The 22008-nt window shown below is 57.2% G+C and overlaps 4 protein-coding genes across 4 annotated transcripts; 1 reads left to right on the forward strand and 3 right to left on the reverse strand.

Annotated features, from left to right (window-relative positions):
- Positions 1 to 300: 300 nt before the first annotated feature.
- On the reverse strand, positions 301 to 2033 carry KHT2-0 (Hexose transporter 2; the record flags this gene model as incomplete). Its single annotated transcript, XM_037325553.1, has 2 exons — positions 301 to 1741; positions 1861 to 2033. The coding sequence occupies 2 exons, from the start codon at positions 2031 to 2033 to the stop codon at positions 301 to 303; spliced, it is 1614 nt and encodes a 537-aa protein (XP_037175626.1).
- Positions 2034 to 7381: 5348 nt separating this feature from the next.
- REB1 (DNA-binding protein REB1) lies at positions 7382 to 11050 on the reverse strand (the record flags this gene model as incomplete). The annotated part of the gene is made up of 1 exon (XM_037325554.1): positions 7382 to 11050. The coding sequence occupies one exon, from the start codon at positions 11048 to 11050 to the stop codon at positions 7382 to 7384; it is 3669 nt and encodes a 1222-aa protein (XP_037175128.1).
- Positions 11051 to 11943: 893 nt separating this feature from the next.
- CGCA056_v010308 (uncharacterized protein) lies at positions 11944 to 16359 on the reverse strand (the record flags this gene model as incomplete). Its single annotated transcript, XM_037325555.1, has 2 exons — positions 11944 to 12269; positions 12321 to 16359. The coding sequence occupies 2 exons, from the start codon at positions 16357 to 16359 to the stop codon at positions 11944 to 11946; spliced, it is 4365 nt and encodes a 1454-aa protein (XP_037175122.1).
- Positions 16360 to 19388: 3029 nt separating this feature from the next.
- On the forward strand, positions 19389 to 21251 carry CGCA056_v010309 (uncharacterized protein; the record flags this gene model as incomplete). Its single annotated transcript, XM_037325556.1, has 3 exons — positions 19389 to 19506; positions 19677 to 20770; positions 20823 to 21251. 3 exons carry the CDS (start codon positions 19389 to 19391, stop codon positions 21249 to 21251), a joined length of 1641 nt encoding a protein of 546 aa, XP_037175121.1.
- Between the last annotated feature and the right edge of the window lie 757 nt (positions 21252 to 22008).

Consider the following 22008-nt stretch of genomic DNA (forward strand, 5'->3'; position numbering starts at 1 on the left):
GAGATGTTTGTGATGTTCAAAGTGTATTACTAATGTCTCATTCCTCATGAACAGAGAATGCCACCCTCCCAACGCCGTCGCAATGACTTGAATAAAAAACTTATGATACAAGAAACAGACTCCAAAGGAGAGTCATGATGCATGCAAGTGCAGATGCAATTGACGATGCGTGATCCACGTTACAATCCTGAAAACTTTTTGCATTCCCAAGGATTGGGGGGGGGGGGGGGGGGGGGGGGGGTATCCATGCGAGAAAAAAAGAAGTGATGTGCTCGTTTTGGTACTAAGCTGGCTGAGAGCTTAGGCGGTGGCGGGCTCGTTCTTCTCGGCGTCGCTGGCGGAAGCGGACTCGTGGGCGCCGTGGCGCTTCTCGTGGGGAACCCACTTGGCGGAAGTGATGGGGTTGACCTTCTGGACGTACATGGTGTCGATCTCCTCGAGGGTGCGGTCCTTGGACTCGATGACGAAGAAGAACACGATGATGGCGAGGGCGCCGCAGCAGCCGGCAAAGACGAGACCGTAGAGGTAGTCGATGGCGTCGGTGATGTAACGGGTGAAGAAGGACATGAGGAAGTTCCAGAGCCAGTTGGAGGCAGTGGCCAGGGCCATGGCAGGGGCACGGTAGCGGGCAGGGTAGAGCTCAGCAACGACGGCCCAGACGAGGGGACCCCAGGTGGTGGCGAAACCGGCGATGAACAGGCAGGAGAATGCAACGAGAACGGCGCCGGCGGTGGGGGTGTTGGACGGGTCGTTGTGGTCGAGGGCGAAGTGGCCGACAAAGGCGTAGACGAAGAAACAGGCCATCATCCAGAGGGCACCGACAATCAGAGCCATGCGGCGACCGGCATTCTTGACAATCCACAGACCACCGAAGGTGCAAGCAACGTTGACGGAGCCGAGAATAAGCTGAGTGACAAAGGAGTCGCTGAGACCGGTGGCGGAGAAGACGGTGGTACCGAAGTAAAAGAAGAAGTTGGCACCGGTAAGCTGCTGGCCGGCCTGGAGGACGACACCGAGAACGGTACGGTAGAGCATGCGGGGACCGGTGAAGATCTCGAAGATGGAATCGACACCCTCGCTCTCCTCCTCAACCTTGGCGCGAATCTCGTCGATCTGAGCATTGACGGAGGGGGAGTTGGGCTCGACACCGGCAAGCTTGGCGATGGTGTTGCGGGCTTCCTCCTCACGGCCCTTGCGGAAGGCGTAACGGGGAGACTCGGGGAGCAGGAGGATACCGGCACCGAGGATCAGGGCCCAGGCGAAGCCGAGACCGTTGGGGATGCGCCAGGAAGCACTGCCGACCTTCTTGTTGGTGCCCCAGTTGACCATCTCGGCGGTCCAGATACCGAGGGTGATGAAGAGCTGGTAGGTAGAGACGATGACACCGCGGATGATGGCGGGGGTGGACTCGGACTGGTACATGGGGACGACGACGGAGAGAGCACCGATACCGACACCGTTGACAAGGCGGCCGATGGCGAACTGATACCAGGCCTTCTCGGAGGAGACCTCAATGACAATACCGACGCAAGACCAGAAGGCAAAGGCGGAGATGGTAAGGCGACGGCCAAGAGTGTCGGCGAGCTTGCCGGCGATGAGGGCACCGACCAGACAACCGATGCAGAGGAGACCGACGATGGTACCCTGGCGGGCAGCGGAGAAGACGATAGAGCCATCGGACTGGAGCTCACCGAAGCGCTCCATGTAGTCTTCCATCAGGAAGAAGCCGGAGATCTGACCACTGGAAGAGGGAGTCTGTCAGCGGGGAGTCGGAGCAAACGGATTAAGGTGCGTCGTGTCTCAGAAGGCTCGGAAAAGTCTCGGGCTGAGGCCGACGGGGTGGAAAAAAGCAAGACATACCTGACATATCCGAACATGAAACCTCCAATGGAGGCGACGAGGCCGAGGAAGGCGGCGGCGAAGGTGACCTTCTGCTCGGCCGTGATGTCGGCGGAGGCGGCGTCGGGAGACTGGACGTCGCCGGCACGGTCCTTGTGCTCGACGTCTTTACCACCGAACTTGGGGAAATGCATACTGTAAAGCCCTGGGGCGATGGTGGTACTGCTGTGTGATGATGTTGTGTATGGTTCGGGGTGTTGATATTGTTGTTGTTGATGATGGTTGGAAGATGGATGGGTTTTTCACGATCCAGCTGTTGTTGTGTTGTTGATGTTTGTCGTTGTGGGTGAGGTGGGAGGTGGGAAGGGGAAGAGGTGAAGGGGGAGGAAGGTGAGGTGAGATAAAACTCTGATTAGATGTGATGAGTATGGGAAGGAAGGAGCAGGACAGTAAACGGAAGGAGCGAAAATGTGTATTTGTATTCGCGGAAGGAAGGGGCACACTGGAGCCTGAGTCTGGAGTGTACATTACACGATGCGTGGTCTCTCCCGGAAGGGCCAGTCTCCCCATTCACCTCACCCCAAGGTTGCAACTAGTGTGTAAGGAGAAACCAAGACCAAGGACTGGGTTGAGCTGCCAAACTGGAGATTCACTGGGGCAGCAAAGGCCGTCTTCTGGACGTGTGACCAGCTTCTCGAAAAAACTCACCCCGTCTTCCCCCGTAGGCCCCCGTTCGCCTCCGCGCATGTTCCCACACCCGCGCCGGTGGAAAGGTGCTTTTCATGCCTCATGATCACCTTCTCTTCTCCGTTTTCTGACCAAGCAAAGAAGGCCCCCCACTGCCAAACGCACAAGTGAAAGTCGGGGGCCCGTGGGCGAGCAAACCAAGCGTGCGGGCCAAACCTGGGCAATGCAGCAACGTACGTCTGTGGACTGTGGGAGGAGGGGATATGGGGAGGCAATGAGGCGGTTCTGGCCAGACCGTGGGAATACCGTGACACTGTCTTGACCACGATGCCCACAGTGAAGAGAGGGAGAGGTACCTTCGGAGATGGCAACGAGATGAAGACGGAGAAATGGTACAGAGTACCGGTACGGACACCAGGTACCTCCGTCCATCCCATCGGTCGTTGGATCCGACCAGTCTCTGTTCGGTCGAATGCTCGGCCACTAAGAGGGGACAGCCGCTCTGGGAGTGCCTCGAGTTGAGGCTCCGGGAGAGGTCAATAATTCTGATAGCCAAGACCCAGTCACCACCACCCAGCAGGACCCATGATCCCGCCGAGAGGGGACCGTGGCTGGCAGCACTGCGGTAGGTGTTGCTCGGGATGCCCTGCAGCGTCCAGGGTCTGGGCTGGAATTCGCCGAAGAGAGACTCGGTTGGGAACCACAATTGGCTCCAACATGGACATGGCGAATCGGACCCTTTCAGCTTGGCGAATTGGCGACGGAGGTCGCGTCTTCGCAATCTGGCCTAGCGGACGAGCCCTGCTTGGCTTGAGATGATCCGCCGTGGCCCGCGGCTGGGTGGAGTTCCCGAAGCCTCCGATTGACGTCAGGCACATCTATCTCTCGGTCGACTGTCAAAGCTCTCTCTCTCTCTTCAGGGTTACATGGAGGGACGGGAGACGGCCGGACAGGCGCACACAGCTAAGCTACCCTGTGCCTGAGTAAGGTAAGGTAGTGTGTGTGTGTGTGGCCAGCTACATGGCAGCATGGCATCAGCGTGGCAGGCAACCGACGACCGTTGTTCCCGACATTGACGCAACCGCCAAACAAAAACCAGCTTTTGGAGGGGGGCAAACAGACAGATCACTGATGGGAAAGAGTCAGGTACCTGGTCTCTGGGCTGTTCGTTCGGACCAGCCGTTGTTTCTTGGATCAAGGCGAGGGAAAGAGCTTGAGATCGCCCGGCGACATCAGACGAGGTGATCGGCCAAGACCAGACAGAACACTCTGGAAGGAATGTTCACTTTGACAGAAGCAGGTGGTGTGCAAAGAGAGAAGAGAAAAAAATAAAAAAAAATAAACACACGAGCGGAAAGGAACCGACAGGAAAACAGGGTCATGGTGGTCTCGCAACTCTGCAAGTACCGTGCCGCTTCCGCTTCGCAGATCCACCGCACGGGCTCCATCTGCCATCTGCCAGATGGCATGCTCCTCTGAATGTACCTCCGCTGAGTGTCCAATGTCTACTAGGTACCTAATGTACTGATAATGATGCTTCATGAACAACACACGTTGGAAAATAACATTTGCAGATTCCCTTTCAATCTTTCGGCGTCAATACATTTGAGAGTTTCCCTTGAGTGGCATCTCAAGATTGTTATCAAGCATTAAATCGTCAAAATCGACAAAGTTTGGTCTGAGAGAGACAGCGCCATCACATCGTGACATTCGCTGCTGCATCCGTGGCCAGCCCGCGCAAGGTCCGAATATAGAGTACCCCCTGTCCCTGAACCCCTCCCCTGTCCCGAGCATCTTTCCATTGCTTTCCCACTTCTTTTTGCGCCGCGCTCTGCAGACTGCAGCAGCGCGGCGTGAGGCTTGACTTTTATTGAGGCTGTTGGCAATCTTCGTGCGACCTCTGATGGAAGCTTTTCTAGATATTTTAAACAACATCACGATGCTGCGTCTATCGAAGCATAAACAGAATATTCCATAGTGTGGCGTAAACCTCCACAAATTGGATATATGGCTGGGCTCAAAAGGTAGAAGATGACTTCTGACTGCTGGCGATGGGCACTGGCTTTTGCATTGGCTCTTGGTCCCCCTTGTCTTGTTATCTCACCCCCTGCTTGCTTGATCCCTGGCCAGTGGCCGTCGTGCGTCCGGCAATCAGATGCCGCCCGCAGACGGCGCGCCCTGAGCTGTGGCTTCATGTTGTTTTAGCTCCCGATCTGCGATTCCGCCGCCGCAGTGGCCGTACTTTGTGCTCTACCCTGAAGCCTTCATCACCTGGCCTGATGAACAGCTACAGCAGTAGCTGCGGCGGTTATTCGTATTCTACCGTTAGACCACAGTCGACTGCATTGGACATTGGACCAAAGAAGATGAGGCTCACTCAACCGCTCCTCGCATTACATAGCACAGAGTTAAATCCATACAAAGAATAACACCGAAAAGAAAACCCCCACTCCCAAAACGGGCCCGCGGCAGCCTCACCGGCACACCCTGCCACCCTCTCTCCCCCTTGAGGCTCAACGCAATAGGCACTCCCTACTTCCCAGACCTCGAGTCCAGAAAAAGACCGAGACTCGGCCAGCCAGACCCGTCAAAACCTGGTGAAGCGCGCCCTCGTGCTGGGAGATGCAGCGAGAGAGAATGCGCTGGACGCGACGATACGGCCTGAGCTTGATGAGGTGTGGGCACGCCAGAGGAGTACGGAGAGGAGCAAGACGGCCGCCGCGTGGAAAAAGGGCCGAAGACTGCGCGAGAGGGCAGCTCCCTACCTACTCCAGTGTATGAGCGACGGTGCGCGCAGTCGTGGTGTGCACGCGAGACTGTTGAATTTTTTCTCGATTTTTTTTTGGTTTTGGTGGTAATAGTATTGGATGAGAAGTGGGAATAGAGGGGGGTTGAATCCACGATGTGTGCGAGATGAGGCCGAGGTGAGGCTCATGCTCATGCTCATGCTCATGCTCATGTTTGTGTCTCCCTGCAGCAACATCAACATCGTCATCATCCTTATCTGGGAACATTCAGAATATCTCCTTCACAAGAGATAAGCTCGAACAAGGAAAAAAATCTCGCGGTGCACTTTCCCGAAGCCGTTTATTCCACCACCTCGTCCTGAGCTCGACCGAGATGATGGACTCAATGTCACTGACCAGCAGAGAGTCACCGACACGGCAACAGCCAGCATGGCAAACTCGCAGAATCCCATCGCGCAAATTCTCGCCCCCCTTCGGCTCGACTTCTCAAACGTGCGCCCTGAAAGTGGAACCCGTAAGGTCCTGCGTGCTGCTCAAGGAGTCAAGTCTGCTGGCCGCGCCGCACGGTGAGAGTGGACGCTGGCAAGAAAGAGCCCGAAATGCGGCCACGCCGCCAGGTGGCCCCCGCCCCGCTGTTATTCCCGCCGCGCTCCACCGTGGTCTGATCGGATGTTTTCCGTTGCTTTTGCTCAGTTCCAGTGTTCAGGCTTGTGTTTCTTGGTTTTGTCTTTTGCTGGCTGGCTGCTGGCTGGCGAGCTGGCCCGGCCATCTGTCTCTGGCTGCCAGATTGTCAGATACCAGATACCGACATGTTCCTTGCATGGCACCACCCACAACCACAACCGCCGTGTCTCTGCATATCACAAAATACCAGACCAAGAAGCTTCATCCGCATCGTCCTAGAAAAGGACCCCAGACCCCCCCCCCCAAAATTCCGCCGCGGAATCGAATGACGCCACGGCCACGCCTTCCACCGGCCAGCCCCGGGGTCCCTCCCGTCACGACAATCTTCGGCGCCGAGGGGTTGATGATCCGACATTGTCGTCGTCGTTGTTCGCGCGTATTGCCCGGCATCCCGGGTCTGCGCCGAAGAACGAGGAAACGACTTACACCCATCCCGTGATCTCACGTCTCACCAGATGCGGCGCAGGCCGACGCAGCGTGGCGGGTGACCACACTCGGATTTCACAAAACCCAGACCGTCGGGTTGCGATTTGTAACACCCCATCGCGGCTTCGCGCCTAACAGACGCCGTACAGTGCAATTCCGCCCTCCAGCTCCATGGCAGCATGCATTTCACATCTGCCGTCATCTCTACCGCACAAAGCCCCGATTTTTGACAACACAGACGCAGCCTGAAGCTCCGGAAACAGCCCGCCTCACGATAACGGGGAATCCATACACCCAACTTCCAAGACCCGTCGGTGTTACAGCCCTACGGCGGCGAATGGCGCGGAACGGGAGCGTGGGATGGGGCGGCGGGCGGGCGTCTATCACGTCAGGTCGGAGATAACAAAATTCTTCAAAAGCCGCAATGAAGAACTATGACGACACTGGCACTGAAGAGTTTTTTTACAACGTATCGTTCGTTATCGCGTTGTGGTTCAACCCGGGCGCGCGACTGGCCACTCAACGGCCCCGTCATCGACGACGAACGAGTCATGGCCGGTGACGTAAAACCTCACGACTTGACACCCCCAGTTGCAGGGAACAAACTCGCGCAGGCAAGTTCTCAACATAACGATGTTTTACCGTACTACGGATACGGACCTGACGACGAACGAAAAATGTCACTCGAGTCCTGGCGACTCGGTCTGTGAGGTATTGGTACATGTGGTGAAAACAATGCGAATCGGTGACCAGTGACCACAAAAACGTGTCACGCCCCGCCGTGCCCCAGAAAACCGGCGCTCCCGTCCTCCCCGTCACCCGTGCTCTCTGCCCGAACACCGAGCATACACGCATCCACTCCCACCGGCTTAGCAAGCCCGGGTGTGTAATCCTAGGAAACAAGTCCAACCGTCATCGTGCTATTATCCGCTTGACTTGCGTCTCTTCACTAGCTTCTGCGCACCGCGCCGTTGGGGTCGGCCCTTAGACGCAGCCTTCTAGGCTGGGGACTCGGCCACCTCGCCCCGGCGTGGACGCTTCCTATACTTTCTGCGCCGAGCAGATACCGGTGCAGCCTCCGTAGTCTCGTCCTCCTCGCCGAAGTCGCTGCTCTCCGCCTCAGCCAACGCCGCCATGACCTCTTCAGTCACCTCGACTGGCTCTCCGGGAAGCACATTTGACCCAGTCTTGCGGGCAAAGTTGCCCTGCGATGACGGTGCCACCGCCTTGCTGTTGATGGCCTTGAATCTCGACGGCTGAGTCGAGGGGGGCACCCGTATCTCGGGCATGTCATCGTCGACATCGCTGTTCTGAACAGAGTCCACCTGCATCGAGGCTACCGACTGTGCTCTGCCTGACGTCTTACGCTGCCTGGCCACCATCTTCTTTTCCGTGAGACGGTCAGGGATTGCGCGGTCGCCAAACTGTGATTGTGTAGGTGTACCGTTTGGCGAGTCTTCCTCCTCCTCGTTAACCTCGCTGGCACCCCTCGCCGTCTTTCCCCGCGAAAGTCTAACCCGCTTCTTTGCGGGGCTGGGCTCGGCCGAATTAGCCTGCTGTGTTCCTGGGGGCAGTAGCGACGGGGCGATTCCAAGTCGCGGCGACGTTGATGCCGATTCTGAAAACTGGGTATCGTCTTGAGTGAGTATCGTCTCCTCATTGGAGGCGCGAGTCTCGTCGGCCTCATCATCCTCATCGTCCTCCTCATCCTCTTCGGCATCACTCGCGGTTATCAGCATGGTGCTGAGCTCGTTTCCGGTGACTGACTGTTCTCTCGCTGGCTGCTTGCCCTTGCCCTTGTTGGCCTTCCTCCGGGTGGCAGAGATGACCTTAAGCTCTCTGTCCGCATCCAAGTTGTCGTCTCCGCCAGTGAGGAACTTGGAACCCTCAGGATGGTTCTCTGCAGCGTCATTCAGGAGGAAGCGGGCGCAGTCTCTAACTGTCTTTTCCCTCCACTGCGGGACCTGCTGCTTCAGACGGAACCACAGCAGCTTGAGAGTATCCTTGTGCCACTTCCTCCTGAATTGAACGTCAACTAGTGTCGTCCACTTGATCGCGCTGTCGGGGCCCGGAGCTTGTTTGGAGATCGACTCGACCAATCTGTACTTGTCCTCCGGTGCCATTTCTCGAATCTGCAGTCGGCACTTCTTCAGGGGCCACGGCACATCATCCATCGATCCGCGCAGATCGGCTTCGGTCAGCTCAATCTTCATCTGCTTCCACTTCCTGCTGCACTGGAGACGGGTGCGTTTTCGGCCCATTTCATCGCTGACGCTTTGCCAATTGACGTAATCCAAGGGTTTCGTCACTTCGCGGCGGTAGGGCTTTTCCATCCGACGGGCGACGGTGAGCACAGCCTCAACAAGTTCCTGCTCCTCGTCTTTTGTCCAGGCTTTTCGCTCGTTGCCAATATGACCGCAAATAAGGTAATTTTTGTAACGGGCACGAATGTCAGTAGGTAATCGACCGATTTCACTAGAAATCTTCGCCCATGATCCGTTGTATTTTTCGTGCAGCTCGAGAATCTTGGCATCCTCTTGCGGTGTCCAGCCTCCGCCCCGCAGGATGTTCGTGCGGTACTCTTGTCGAGTGGTGTCGATGACCCTTTGGCGTTTTCTGTCCGGAAAGGCGGTGCTAACGAAATCCCAAAACTCTTTGAAAAGTTCGCCGTCGTATTTGGGGCCCTTGTCCTTGTCTTCAGCAGACTTGGAGTGCTTCATGTGAATCACGCCGAGCAGTTGCTCTCGAGAAAGCCCTTGTCTTTCTTGGTACAGCTTGAGCCTTGCGTTGAGGCGGTTGATCTCCTCCATGCTGAACTGACCCTCCCTCAAACCGCCCAGATTCGGGGCGGACGAAGGAGTCCTAGATTGCAGACGCCGGATTGCCTTCGGTTTGGGCGTCGCAGCAGCTGAAGGTTGTGCTTTCAAGGAACGCGCCTTCAAGCTCGGCCTCTTCTCCGACGAAGCCTTGGGCTCCGAGGTGGACGCGGCCTTCTTGCTTCGTTTCTGCGTAGGGGCCACCGGCGAGGTTGGCGCCTGAGCCGCTTCCTCTTCTTCGTTTTCGTCGTCCTGGGCGAAGAAGGTGGGCTTGGAGCGTTGCCGCTTGGATGAAGTGGATCGAGCTGACTTTTGTGCCGAGCCAGGTTGGTGGCTCGCGTCTGACATGTTGATGAGAAGGTTGGCCTTACGCCCGCGGGCGGTTCCGGGAGTGGCTGTCGTGGTAGTTGTTGCACCTTTCCGGGCAGTTGCTCTCTTCGGCGTTGGCAGATGAGGCTGCTCAACCTCCGGTTCCGATTGCTCTTCAGATTCCTCCTGGGCGTCAGCGGCTTCCACGTCAACGTCCATGGCGTCTTCATCGGCACTCGGCGTGTCTTCCCTGGGCGGCTGAGAGGAGGGAGGCAGCTGGTCAGCGAAATCGTCTTGAGACTCCCCGTCGACAAGAGCTCCAGAGGCAACCGCGGAGGCATCTGCCATGCTGACATCGCCGGCAGCGTCAACCGCCGACTCATCTTCCGAGTTGTCCGAAACAGCAGCTGCGCTTCCATGTTCTTCGGATGGCTCATCTTCAGCTCCATTCTCGTCTGCCGATTCCGCAGCCTCTGAGATTCTGTCGGGCAGACCGGTTGACTCTCTAGAAAGTCCCTGCCTGAACGTGGAAATCTGAGAGCCGCGAGACATACTTCTGCGCCTCTGGGCAATGACACTGGGCGAGGATAGTGGTACTTCGCGGTCGTCGTCGCTCATGGACACAGCTGCGGTAGAAGTTCCCTTCGCAGGTTGGAACAGCTGTCTTGAAACGCTCACGAGCTGAGATTGTTGAGGCTCGTCCTGGAGGGTGTAGTCAAGAGTAAGGTCTTGGTCGACATCGACAGAATGGGGCTCGGCTTTGGTAACCACCTCGTGGGAAGTGGAGGGTGAGTCGGGGATCATTTCCTCGGGCTGCGTCTCCATTTCGTCGTCCTCGATATCCTCCAAGGGCTTGCGGGTCTTTCTCTTCTTCCTCGGTTTGGCACTCTCGGCCTCGGCGGTTTCAGCGTCCGCTGCCTTGGATGAAGACTTGCGCTTGCGCTTCTTCTTCTCCGGGACCGGGATGGACGAGGTGCCCGGCTCGACCTTGAGCTCGAGTCGTTCGCTAGACTGAGCTTCGTCGTCGCTTGCATCCTCCCGCCCGCTCGTAGTCGGACTGGGCAGAGATTTATCGGCAGAGCTTGAGGGATCGGTCTTCTTGGACTTGCGCTTTGATTTGCGCGTTTCCTTGTCTTCGGTCTTCTTGCTCTTTTTGGCCTTCTTCGCCTTCTTTGCCTTGGGTTCGGATTCGGCTGGCTCGGACTCGTAGGCTGGAGCGGCATCGTCTTCATCGTTCACCTGGGTTGAGAACGCGGCCATGTCTGCAAAAGGGTCGACGTAGTCATCGGTAGCGGCATCGGTGGCGGCGTCGCCGGGGTACTCATCGATGATGCCATCGGGGCCGTCGTACTCGTCGTCCTTGTCGGCGTCATCTGTGCGACCCCAATCCTGAGACATCTCTGAGAACTGAAGGTCGATGCCAGGAGGAGCGGTAGAGGGGAAGGGCTGTCGATCGTGGTCGTCGGGAGAGGGTCTCGTCGGGCCGGGAGACGAGTTCTTTTGCGGAGTGCGGCCGAGGATTCGGGAGATGGAGCTGAACATTGCGTGCGTGGGGCGAACAGCTACCCAGGGCGTCGGCCGAAAGAGAAAATTTCCGAGCTAGAGGTGGTCGATCGCGAGGCAGCTCGCTCGGGGAGCTCCTCGGAGGGCGAATTGGTGGCGACGTAGACGTCAAGGTCGAGCAGTGTGGTGTGAGAATGCACACGATGTCTGGCCGGCGGGGAAACTTTTTTTCTCAGGGAGGCCATCCATGGACGGGTCGCTGAGAGAAGGCACGACCGTGATTTGCCTGGTGCAGTTTCCCAGGTGGATACAACGCGACGGGAACGCGGGTCCACCGGCGGGGGCCTCTTTCTGGAATGGAGGGCTGGGATTGGATGGTTGGCTGACCAGGCAGGTGGGAAGCTTGGGCCACCTTCCAGTGCCGTGGAATGTGGAAGGAAGGAAGCTCAGATGCGACTTCCAAACCCGCGTTGCACTAAGATAAGCGACCTCGATTATGTCATTTTTTTCATCTTCACCTTCCTCGAGGGGAATGAGCGAGGTTGGTCCAGCACTTGCTTGAAATGATGAACAAAGCCACCAATGTTGGCTTAGGTAAGGTACGAAAGAACCGTCTGGCCCTTCATCATCCCAACCCTAATGGGCAAGAGCTTGCCTGCTGTCGGCGGTTAGTGTTGATCGCCACATGAGCGTAAGTAAATAGGTACTGAAGCATGTGCTGGTCAGTAAATACTGCGTTTTCGAACCAAACACGCAGGAACATCACAAGAACCTCAAGACGCAGCATGTCATATATTCACACGTTGTTTTCCTATCGTGACATTGTTATCTAGAAACCAACAAGCCCATCCTAGTCCAACACCAAAAACGCCAAACCTCCCTGCCATGATATGGTTCTTTTCCGTTGGTCGGTTCCTTTGCTAATCCATCCTTCACTTCTCGCCGTCCTTCTTTCTCCGGAACAATCCACCAAAGAACTTCTTCCTGCTGTTCTCCGTCTTGGAGGGCGCAGCAGCCGGGGCAACGTCCTCCCCAAGGAAGGTCCGCATACCAACGGCCTCCTCACTGCTGCCGCCACTTGCGGAGCTGGCCACCTCCCGCCGGTGCTTGAGCTCGGCCATGGACGCCATCTTGCCCAGGATGCGGGTACGCGCCGACGTGGGGACAGGCGGAGCCGGGGGCACGGGAGGCGGCTGCAGGTTGGCAGTTGACTCCAAGCGGCGAACCTGACGGGCTGGCATGGGGTCCACCGTCGGAGCTGGGTTATTGTTAGCGCTTGTCGTCCTCAGATCATTCAGAAGGTACTCACTGGAACGATAACCGAAAGCCGCGACCGAGGCAGCAGGCCGGATCGTACGGTCCTTCTTAACCGAGAAGTCGTTGTGGGTGACGGACACAGAGCCGGTGGACGGGGAAGGAGGGATCGTCGGCGAGACGAGGGGAGTAACCGTAGGAATAGGCGGACGGGGGGCAGAAGCGACGCGGGGAGGCGGGATGGGAGGAAGAGGAGGGTGAGCACGCGAAACAACAGGGCCGGGGCCAAAGTCAACGTCGACAAAGGCAGGGCCGGAAGTCTGCGGGCGGCTGGGAGCCTCTGAGCGCGTCTTGGGCTGCGGGATCGACGGCAGCGGCTTGCTGGGCGCCGGCATGCTGGGCGCGTCGAAACGTTGGAGCGATCTCATGGAGCGCACTTGACGAGGCGGGCGACGGGTGGGCGTCTCGACGTTGCTCTCCTCCAGGGATTCTTCTTGGGCTTCTTGGGCGACAAGATCAGCGGTGCGCGGCGAGAGCATGTCCTTCATCTCGCGGTCGAGCTCTTTGCCAATGTCGGTGATGAGTCGCGAAGAAGAGCGAGTGATGTTGGCGCTGGGTTGGCCTGGGACGGCGCCGGGAGGGTGACTCTTGAGGGAGCTGAAGCGCAGAGGTTGCGGGTAGGCCTGGGAGGCGGGGAGGGGATCCAAGTCGGCTACTGGTCTGCGTCTGCGGACTTTGAGAGATGGAAGCTCAGAGTCGGTGCCTTGCTGGGCAGAGTCGCGCCTGCTGGGAAGAGAAGACTTGCGCGGGCGGCCGGTGGAGTTGATGGCGGGGGAAGTTGCAGAGATCCTGAGGCCGGGGGACTGGGAAGGGGACTGTATGACCGGGTCGAGGGCCGGCAAGCGAGGGTCGCGGAGAGGAGCTGCTGCATCTTGAGGCGTGTCGATGCGGGAGCGGCGGGGCTTGCTGGCTATCGAACGGTCTGAGGAAGCGACCGAGGTGAAGGAGAGTGCCTGAGAGCGGCGCGACTCCGATGTTGAAGCAGATGCGGCATCAGAGAATGTGGAGTAGCGATCGCGTTGAGACGTGGATGAAGATGCTACTGAAGCAACCGATGCGGCGTCTTGCGAGTTGCCAGCATGTGAGGCCCGCGTACCACGAGGCTTGACTCTCTGGGTATCCTCGTACTGACGGCCATCTGTGTTGGTAAACGAGGCGCGACCCATGTTCTGCCTCTCCTCAGTCCGCATGCGACGGAGGTCGGCTTCCATGCGAGACTCGTAGGTTCTGGAGGCGCGGCCATCCTGGCTGGGCATGCGATGAGTGTAGCTGCTGTCAACAGTAAGCGTAGAAGCCCTGGAGCGACGATCGTTCTGGTATTCCTGCGATGCCTCACTGGCAGTGTAAGTCTGGGCCACTTCAGTGTTGGGTACATAAGACACCGGGCGAAGGATGGTGGTTGAGTTCTCCAAGGTTCCGGGCTGCGCTTGAGCCTCGGCAGATGAAGGTTCACGCAGCTGTTGCGGGGTCAAGTCCTCTTCCTGCTCAACAGCACTCTCAGACTGGGGCATGAAGTCCGGGGGAGTAGGGCGACGACCAGCAGCAGGGCGGTGGATTGCGGTGAGCACACTGTCTTGTGAGTAAACTGATGAAGTGTCTGCAAAGTCGATACAGTCAACTCCTTCGTCGGCGATACTTTGCTGGACTGTCTCGTCACTGGACCGCCGGGTCAGAGCGTCATCCCATGTATCGCGAGTCCGAGTGTCTTGCAGTGGTGCAAATGTTCTCATCTGCGGAGTAGCTGGGGAACTACTCAAAGGGGAGACCGGCGCAGGAGGTAAGTTGGACTCATCGTAATTGATACTATTGGGTGAGATATCATTCTCATTGCGGTCAGCAGTACTGGGAACAGGTGAGCTGGGGCCAATGACAGTACAAGAGGAGAGTGCAGATTCTGGGCGGTACACTGCGGTGACTTCGCTGCGCGCGTCGTCTTCGTCGAGAGAGTCCTGGTCAGGAGAGGTAGCAGGCACATCTTGAGTCGAGAAAGGTGTGAAGACCGCCGGGCTAACTGCCCTCCGCAAGGCGGCGACCGAGGGCGGCCGAGCGAATGGGAAGTCATGGGGAACATCGTTCAAGGTGGCCGATCTGGGGGTGAGTTGTTGTTCATGAACAGGAGGATGAACAGGTTGGTGGTCAGCAAGTGTAGCTGTGAAGGCATGGGTGGGAGGTGCAGCACTTGAGTCCCGTTCGGATGCCAGCAGAGGTGGATGCTGGTATTGTCTGGAGGGTCTGTCTCTGCCTAGGGAAGTGGATGAAAGGAAATGGGGTGGGAAGGAGCTGGTGAAAGAACTTCTGTACTCACGCTCGCTGCTTGTGTTCACAGCGACAAAGACATCAGTGTTCGCGCGAGGAATCGAAGCGGTCGGGTTGGTGATGAGAGCCTTGGTTGACTGCAAAAGGCAATGGTCGGAAGAAGCAGCTCTGGGAAGGTCGAGGGTGAATGCATCGAGGGACGAATCGCGCTTGGGGTCCGAGCTGGCAGTGGAAGCAAGTGAGCTTGTGCGAAGGTGAGCTGGCAGGAGGGGCGAGGAAGGGGCCAAGTTCAAAGGAAGTGGTTGGAACGAACGTCGCTTTGCAGCCTCCTCATCCATGTCCTTGGTGGCTGCAACCGGTTTCTTCTTCTTGATCCATTCAGGGTCGGTTTCCTCCACATCTGGAAGGAAGTTTCTGGTGACACCCTTGGGAATGGAGGGAATAATGAGGAATTCTTTGTAGTGCTCCGACCAACACCACGTCGTGTCCGGCTTCTGGACTGTGCACTCCTCTCCCTGCTCATCGGCCTTGGCCTTGGCGAGCAGATACTGCCGGGCGTACTCCATGGGCGCCAGTCGGGGACGAGCGAGACGGAACTTGGGGGGAGGCTCGTTGGTGCCGTTGAAAACGGTAGGATGCGCGGGCTGAAGAAGGTACAGCGGCATGTTGGACGAGATGGAGGGTGAGATCAAGTTGGACGGGCTGCGGAGGGATGCGGCGTAATTCGAGATTCGATCACTCTCGGATGCAGTCTTGGTCCTCGGGCGGTGGCTGCGGGTTGAGGCCTCGCTGAACTCTTGGCCGACGCGCTTCATCTCCTCCGGGGCAACAGGGTCGGAAATCTGTATCTTGGTGATGCCTATGGCGCTTCTCTTGTTGCGCAGCTTGGTCGCACTTGGAAGCTTCGTCGGGGTCTTGGGACGAAGCGAGTTGCTCGACTTGGTGGGACGCAGAAAGGTTCTAGGCGCCGACTCGGCCGGGGTTCCGGGGGGCATGCCGAACTGGTCGAGAAGTTCTTTGAGGGTTGGCAGCTCAGGGACCTCCTTCTCCATGTCCGCATTCGCGACGAAGTTGGCAAATGTCTTGACCTTTTGAAGAACCTTGGAGGGGGTCCGCTGGCGCTCGGTGTTGATGGCGGGTGCCGGAACGGGCGTGCGAAGAGGAGGGGGTCGAGACGCTCTGCGTGGTGTCTTTGCCAGAACGACGGCCTTGGTACGATCTTCCTCCTCCTCCTCGTCGGAGTCCCAAGTGTAGGTGGGAGTGCCGTTGTCGATCTTGGCTGGCAAGATGAGGCCGTACAAGGCAAGTCGACCCTGCTCCCAGCCCTTCTCGAGCTCGATGTGTCGCGCCAGGGGGTGCTCATGGAACTCGGTCTTGGAGAGGTCGTCAGGATAGAGCAAGACAGGAGGAGAGTCCCAGTCGTAAGCCCACTCTCGGCCATCTGACTTGGCACCAGAGATCTCGCGGCCAGGGTACCCGGCAAGAAGGGGAGTTGGAAGTCCAGGAGACTCGGGGGAGGTGGGAGGGACCTCGGTCTTTTCGTCGTCTTCGATGTCATCCTCTACCAAAGGGATGTTTATGGGCGGAGGTCGAGGACAGTTTCTTCGCAGAATTCCCGAGCGAGGAGAAGGTCGAGGGGTGAGATCGGACACATCGGTGCTGACCGTGGGTCGGGACCCAACGCCAGGAAGATGGGAAGGGTGTTGTTGTGGAACGGGTCCTGGATACTCAGAAGACGGACCACCACCCGGAGAAGCCATCGGGGCATCCGAATCCATCTTTGAAGTAGAAGCCATTCGAGGAGGTGCCATGATCTCCAAGTGAGAGCCAGAGAGTGCTGTGTCATCAAGGGATTTGGAGGGGGATGAAGTCGTGATCCAACTGGGATGGAACGCGCGATGGGATGTGAGGAGGGGTGAGGGAGGGGATGAGATTCGCCGAGTTTCAACGCGCTTTCGGATCGTCAGTCTTTGGAGAGAAATCGATGAGATGAGATGAGAATACCTAAGTCGTCTTCTTGTTGTTGTTTTCAATAAGAAGAGCTTGTGGTTTTAACGCGAGTTGAACGGGGCGGAAGGTTAGCCAAGTGGTGGAGGAAGTGAACTTGAGAAGGAGCAAAGTCGGGAGCTTGGAAGAAAAGAGTTGGTGTTTTCAACGCGTCAGGAAAGAATTTTCACGCGGCCACAAAATGGAACAACAACGACTGAGAGAAGAAGGGTGCCTGGGTTGAGAAGTTGGGAAGGAACTCGAGCTGGGTGGGTGCACGGACCCGGAGTTGGTGATGTTCTCGGTGCGGGTGGGTGGTGGTGTTGATGTTGCTGCTGCATGACGTTCGAGTAGCCACCCCTACACCCCTACAACACTCTCAAAAAGCTGGTTGAACATGGATTGAGATGAAATTAAAATCAATCCATCTCAAAATCATGGGCACTTTCGAGGAATATGGAGCTATGAGATGTAAATTCACGTTATATGGTGCATTTGATATTCAACTACCTCAACCGGTAGCAGCGCATGTCATCACAGACTGAGAGCCGTTGCTGACCTGGATGGATCCCATTCTGTTCAAAGAGACGCGTCTTCCTTTGTCTTGCAACTTGATGCCGCTGTGCTGCCAGCCTCTGATTGGTGTTTCCATCAGTTGTTGTCGAGGGTTGACAACACAAGCACGTGACTCGATTGAGGTTGCCTACCTACCTACCTACGGTACCTACCTACGGTACCTACCTGGTGGGTACTTACCCAGTAAGGCAGAGACTCAAAGACAGGCCAAGTTCGGTCTTCTTTCAAGAGTCGAATTCCATGAGCTTGCAGAACAACGAGCCGAGTGTGCCCTTGGCCAAGCCCCGAGCCCTGGGTCTCGGCCTCTTGGTCTTGACCTTTGGGTCTTTTGCTATCAAGTGGTAAGCTGAGCAAATGAAGCACGCTTGCATTGGAAGAGGTTGCAACTTTTGATTGGAGGTTTATCGTGTCGATTATCAAATGGGATGTGTCTGCATTGAGTTCTCGATTGTATATGCTGCTGTCGCTCTTGCCCCCTTTGGGTCGTTCCGAGGAGCGTTATTTCTGCAGCTGTAACGAGTCTTTTTGATTGCTGGTGTGATGTGAGGTAACTCAAGGCTGGTTGAACCTGCCGAACCACGGCCTCTTATTTTCTGGGGATGTTGAGAATCTTTGAGGCAGGAGTGAGCCTCGTGACTGCGTGGTTACGCGACAAGCGGGGCATTTAAGAGTAAGTTTGAGAATTATGAGGTTTGTGACCACTATTGATGGCAGAAAATGGTCGAGAATGATTTTAGCGTGACTAACTCTGGTTTTCGATTCAAAAGCGAACTCATAAGGAGGCAACAGGACCTGTAAGGATTTTTTTGTTGGTTTTATATTGTCGTCTTCTTGAAGAAGTGTCCATATCGCATGTGGCGCAAGCTCAACAAGTTAAGGTGAGATTCAATGACAGAAATCACACGAAGGACAGGATCCACCATTAAAATTTCATTTTCAACATCAATTCATGACCTCTCAAACTGCCTAAAGATTTCGGACGTCTCTGAAGCCATCGTCAACATCGTTACTCAGCCCGCGGAGTTGTTCCGAGCAACAGCTCAGTGCCCTGAGGGTGTCCGGTGCAGTGTCTAGTGTTCAGTGCCCCACAGCAGCCTGAATCCGGAACGGTGACTGCCAAAAGAGTGGAGCAGGGCACCCACAGGCCACTGCAGTGCACCGTTCCAATCAGGGCATCAGCCACCTCCCTTTCCCGCTGACCGCCTTTCAATTGGCCCAAGGTCTTGGCATTGCTCGGTGCGCCACAGCAGACAGCCGGTTCTTGCAGCAGATTTCAGCAGAGCATGGGTCGTGCCAAGGAATCAGGACAGAGAAGCCATCTCTAGGTAGTATCGAATTGCGAGGGGAGGCACGGAGAGGAGAGAGGGCTCCCTCCCCTCCTGCCGTGTCACTGTCTGTGGCTTGAATGCGATTTGGGTGACGTTTCCCTTTTTTCCCATTGTTTTGTTTTCTCCGTATGTGCGTGTGCTCGTGCAGTGTTGCGTTGTTGCGTTGCGTTGCGCTACGCCCGTCAGTCACCTACCTAGGTACCTCCAGTCAGTGCTTGCGTCTGCTGTCTTTTTGATCCATAACAATCAAAATCTCGCACCTTGGCTGGTCTGTTCCGCCCTCTCCGTCCCTTCCTTCCCTTCTCTGCTCCTTCATTTGTTTCCACGTCACCCAAACTTGGCGCCGCCCTCCCCCCTCCATCGCCAACTCTAATCCTCACCTCCAAAAAACACACATCACCACCAGATTACGAGCCCGCAGCTGGCCCTGCATGCCCGTCAGATCCCAACCATGGCCTCGGTGAGCAAGGGTGGTCGGCTGCTGCTGCTGCTGCTGCGACCCTCTCGGGCCCGGTGGACCGGGACGCGTGGTGCTTGGGGGCTGTCGGCGTCAGCACACGCACACGCACACGCAGCACGCTCACACCCGCATTACTTCCAAGCATCGGCAGCGACGGCAACGGCAAACACGGCACCGGCGCGGAGCTGCTTCTCCACATATCCCTCACGAAGGTCCGGTACGTTGGTGCGCGTATGTTCCCATTCTCTCGTCTCGTCTGCTTCTGATTGGTGGCCGCCGTTCTGTTCATTCTGCTCCATCTGGCGCCGTGCATGCGATTGATGGTGCGACGATGAGGAGCCCCGACTGGTTGATGCGCGAGGCTGCCTGGGCATCGGCCGTCTGACACTGTTCTCTCCTTTGGGGATGCAGAGGCAGGGATCTCACTCTCGGTTGGCGTTTTAAGCTGCAAGCCAAGATGGCTGGCAGATCTGGCCGTCTTTGCATGCGCATGCCGTACACATCAGATCAGGCTGCGATGCTCTCACCCATGCTCGACATGGTGAGGCTGTCGCGAGATGAACTCAGCCAAATTTGTCAATGAGCTCAAGCCAAACATCGGTCATGGCGAACTTCATACAGGCCATGAGACGTTCGCTCGAGGCATCGTAGACAACTCATCATCGGGCTGAATCCTTCAACTGAAGACCTCATGCTCTCACATCAACCTCACTTCACCAGGCAGGACCAAAACTAACCTCACCAGACACAAACCGTAACTCTCAAGAACCCCCTAAGGACACATCCCAACATGGCGGCGGCGGCGGCGACTCCCTCCCCAAGAAGATGCTCGAATCCGCCGCGACATCCTTCGCCTCCATCCTCGTCCTGGCCGCCGGCTTCGCCATCGCCGGCTACGCCTACCACAAGACCTACAAGCGCATCGTCCTCAAAAAGATGACGCGCGCCTTCACCCCGGGCGACCCCGTCCTCGAGCTCGCCGCCATCGGCAAGGAGGTGCCCCAGTCCGCCGCCGAGGCCGACGACCGCTGGGTCCAGCGCCCCGAGCAGGCCCGCATCGACAAGATCGTCGACGGCTCCGAGGTCGGCCACTACTTCCTCATCCTCGGCGAGAAGGGCACCGGCAAGAGCAGCATGCTCATCGAGGCCATGCGCAAGATCGACGGCGACGGCGTCGCCATGTTCGAGGCCCACGCCGACCTCGAGATCGTCCGCATACGCCTCGGCAAGGCTCTCGACTTCGAGTTCCACGAGGACTACATCGGCGGCTACTTCTCCGAGCGCGGGCCCCGCGACACCACCGCCCTCCTCGACATCGAGCGCGCCCTCAACAAGCTCGAAAAGGTCGCCCTCAAGAACCGCGCCACGCGCAAGAAGCCCCTCGTCGTCATCATCAACCAGATGCACCTCATCCGCGACGACGATGACGGCAAGGACCTCATCGAGCTGCTCCAGCAGCGCGCCGAGCAGTGGGCCGCCTCCAACCTGGTGACGATGGTCTTCAACACCGACGACTACTGGGTCTACGAGCGCCTCAAGCAGCTGGCCACCCGCATGGAGGTCATGTCGGTGCGCGACCTGCCCAAGCAGCAGGCCATCAACGCCCTGTGGAAGTACCGCGTCAAGTACTTTGGCGAGCAGCTCGAGCAGAAGAAGCTCGAGGAGGTGTACGACCTCGTCGGCGGCCGCCTGTCCTTCCTCAACCGCGTTGCCAAGAGCAAGGACATGATTGCTACGTGCAAGTCCATCTGCGCGGTCGAGAAGACGTGGTTCCTGAACCAGTGCTGGATCCTCGGCGCCGAGATGGACGACGATGTCATGGACCAGCAAAAGTGGGCTGTAAGTCTTTTCGTGTCCTCTCCTTTGCGCACCAACTAACAAACACCCACAGTCCGGCGCCATGGTCCTAGCCCAAGCCCTCGTGGACGAGGAGGAAGAGATGGACTCCCTCTACGACCCGGAGCGCGGCCACATCATGCCGTCGTTCCCCATGCACAAGGCGCAGCAGATCATGACCCGCGCCGACTTCATCCGCAACATGGACCGCCTCAACCTCTTCTCCATCGCCGCCGACGCGCAGGTCCGCGCCTCCTCCGTCCCGATGCACCGCGCCTTCAAGGAGATCTGCGCCGAGGAGGGCTTCCGCGACCACCTCGAGAAGACCATCGTCCGCATCGGCGACATCGAGTCCCTCGGCCGCACTCGCGAGCTCGTCGCCAAGGACCTTGTCCTCGGCGGCAAGTACGAGATCAAGCGTGACGGCAAGAACGGCGTCGTGGTCAAGCTCGTCGAGGGCGAGGACCGCGGCATGTATGTTTGAAGCTTTTCTTCACAGCCAGATTCGGGGGATGGGGCACATGCTTGTGGGATCCATTGAGGCTGAGCTCCCTCTTCTCTCCCCTGTCCCGGGGATTTGAGATTGCGGGCTTGGTAGATGGAGACACCGCCGTCGTCCAGGGCATGTCCCTGAGATCGGACAGAGATCCGACGATGATCGATCACGCTGGCTTGGGAACAAGATAGAAAGAGAGAAAGATGAGATGAGATTAGATGAGCCGGGGACGGCAGGGCGTCAAAGCCACCGCACTGACGTGCCAAACCTGCTCATCATCCATCACGATACTTCCAAAAAAAATTGTAAGATAGATTTTCAACCCCCAAGACGGGGGCAGCAGGGGCGGTGTTTGGGCGATGATGTTACATTTCCAGCACGCCGCGAGGACGCCCCATGTACGATCCCGATCGATAGTCACCGACAAATCAGAGATTTCCTATGTCGCAGCATTGTATGCCACTGTAACCCTCTCATCCTTCCTTCAACGTGCCCTTGACAAATCCCGGGAGCCACGAAGTACATACAGCAAACAAAGTACACCAACCACGTCAAACAGAATCTTGAAAGAATTTCAGCGAGAGATGGGCTCAAGACGTGGTTCAGACTGTCTCATGTACCCTCAAACCTTGTCCACTCGCATCCCCCCAATCACGAGCTCCATCTCGCATGCCACACCTCAGATCAAGATGGCGCAGATTCCCGATCCCTGTCCTGCCCGGCCGGCCGAGCGAAAGGGAAGATC

The sequence above is a fragment of the Colletotrichum aenigma genome (assembly GCF_013390185.1).
Source record: "Colletotrichum aenigma strain Cg56 chromosome Unknown KSG_Cg56_contig07, whole genome shotgun sequence".
Classification (NCBI taxonomy): domain Eukaryota; kingdom Fungi; phylum Ascomycota; class Sordariomycetes; order Glomerellales; family Glomerellaceae; genus Colletotrichum; species Colletotrichum aenigma.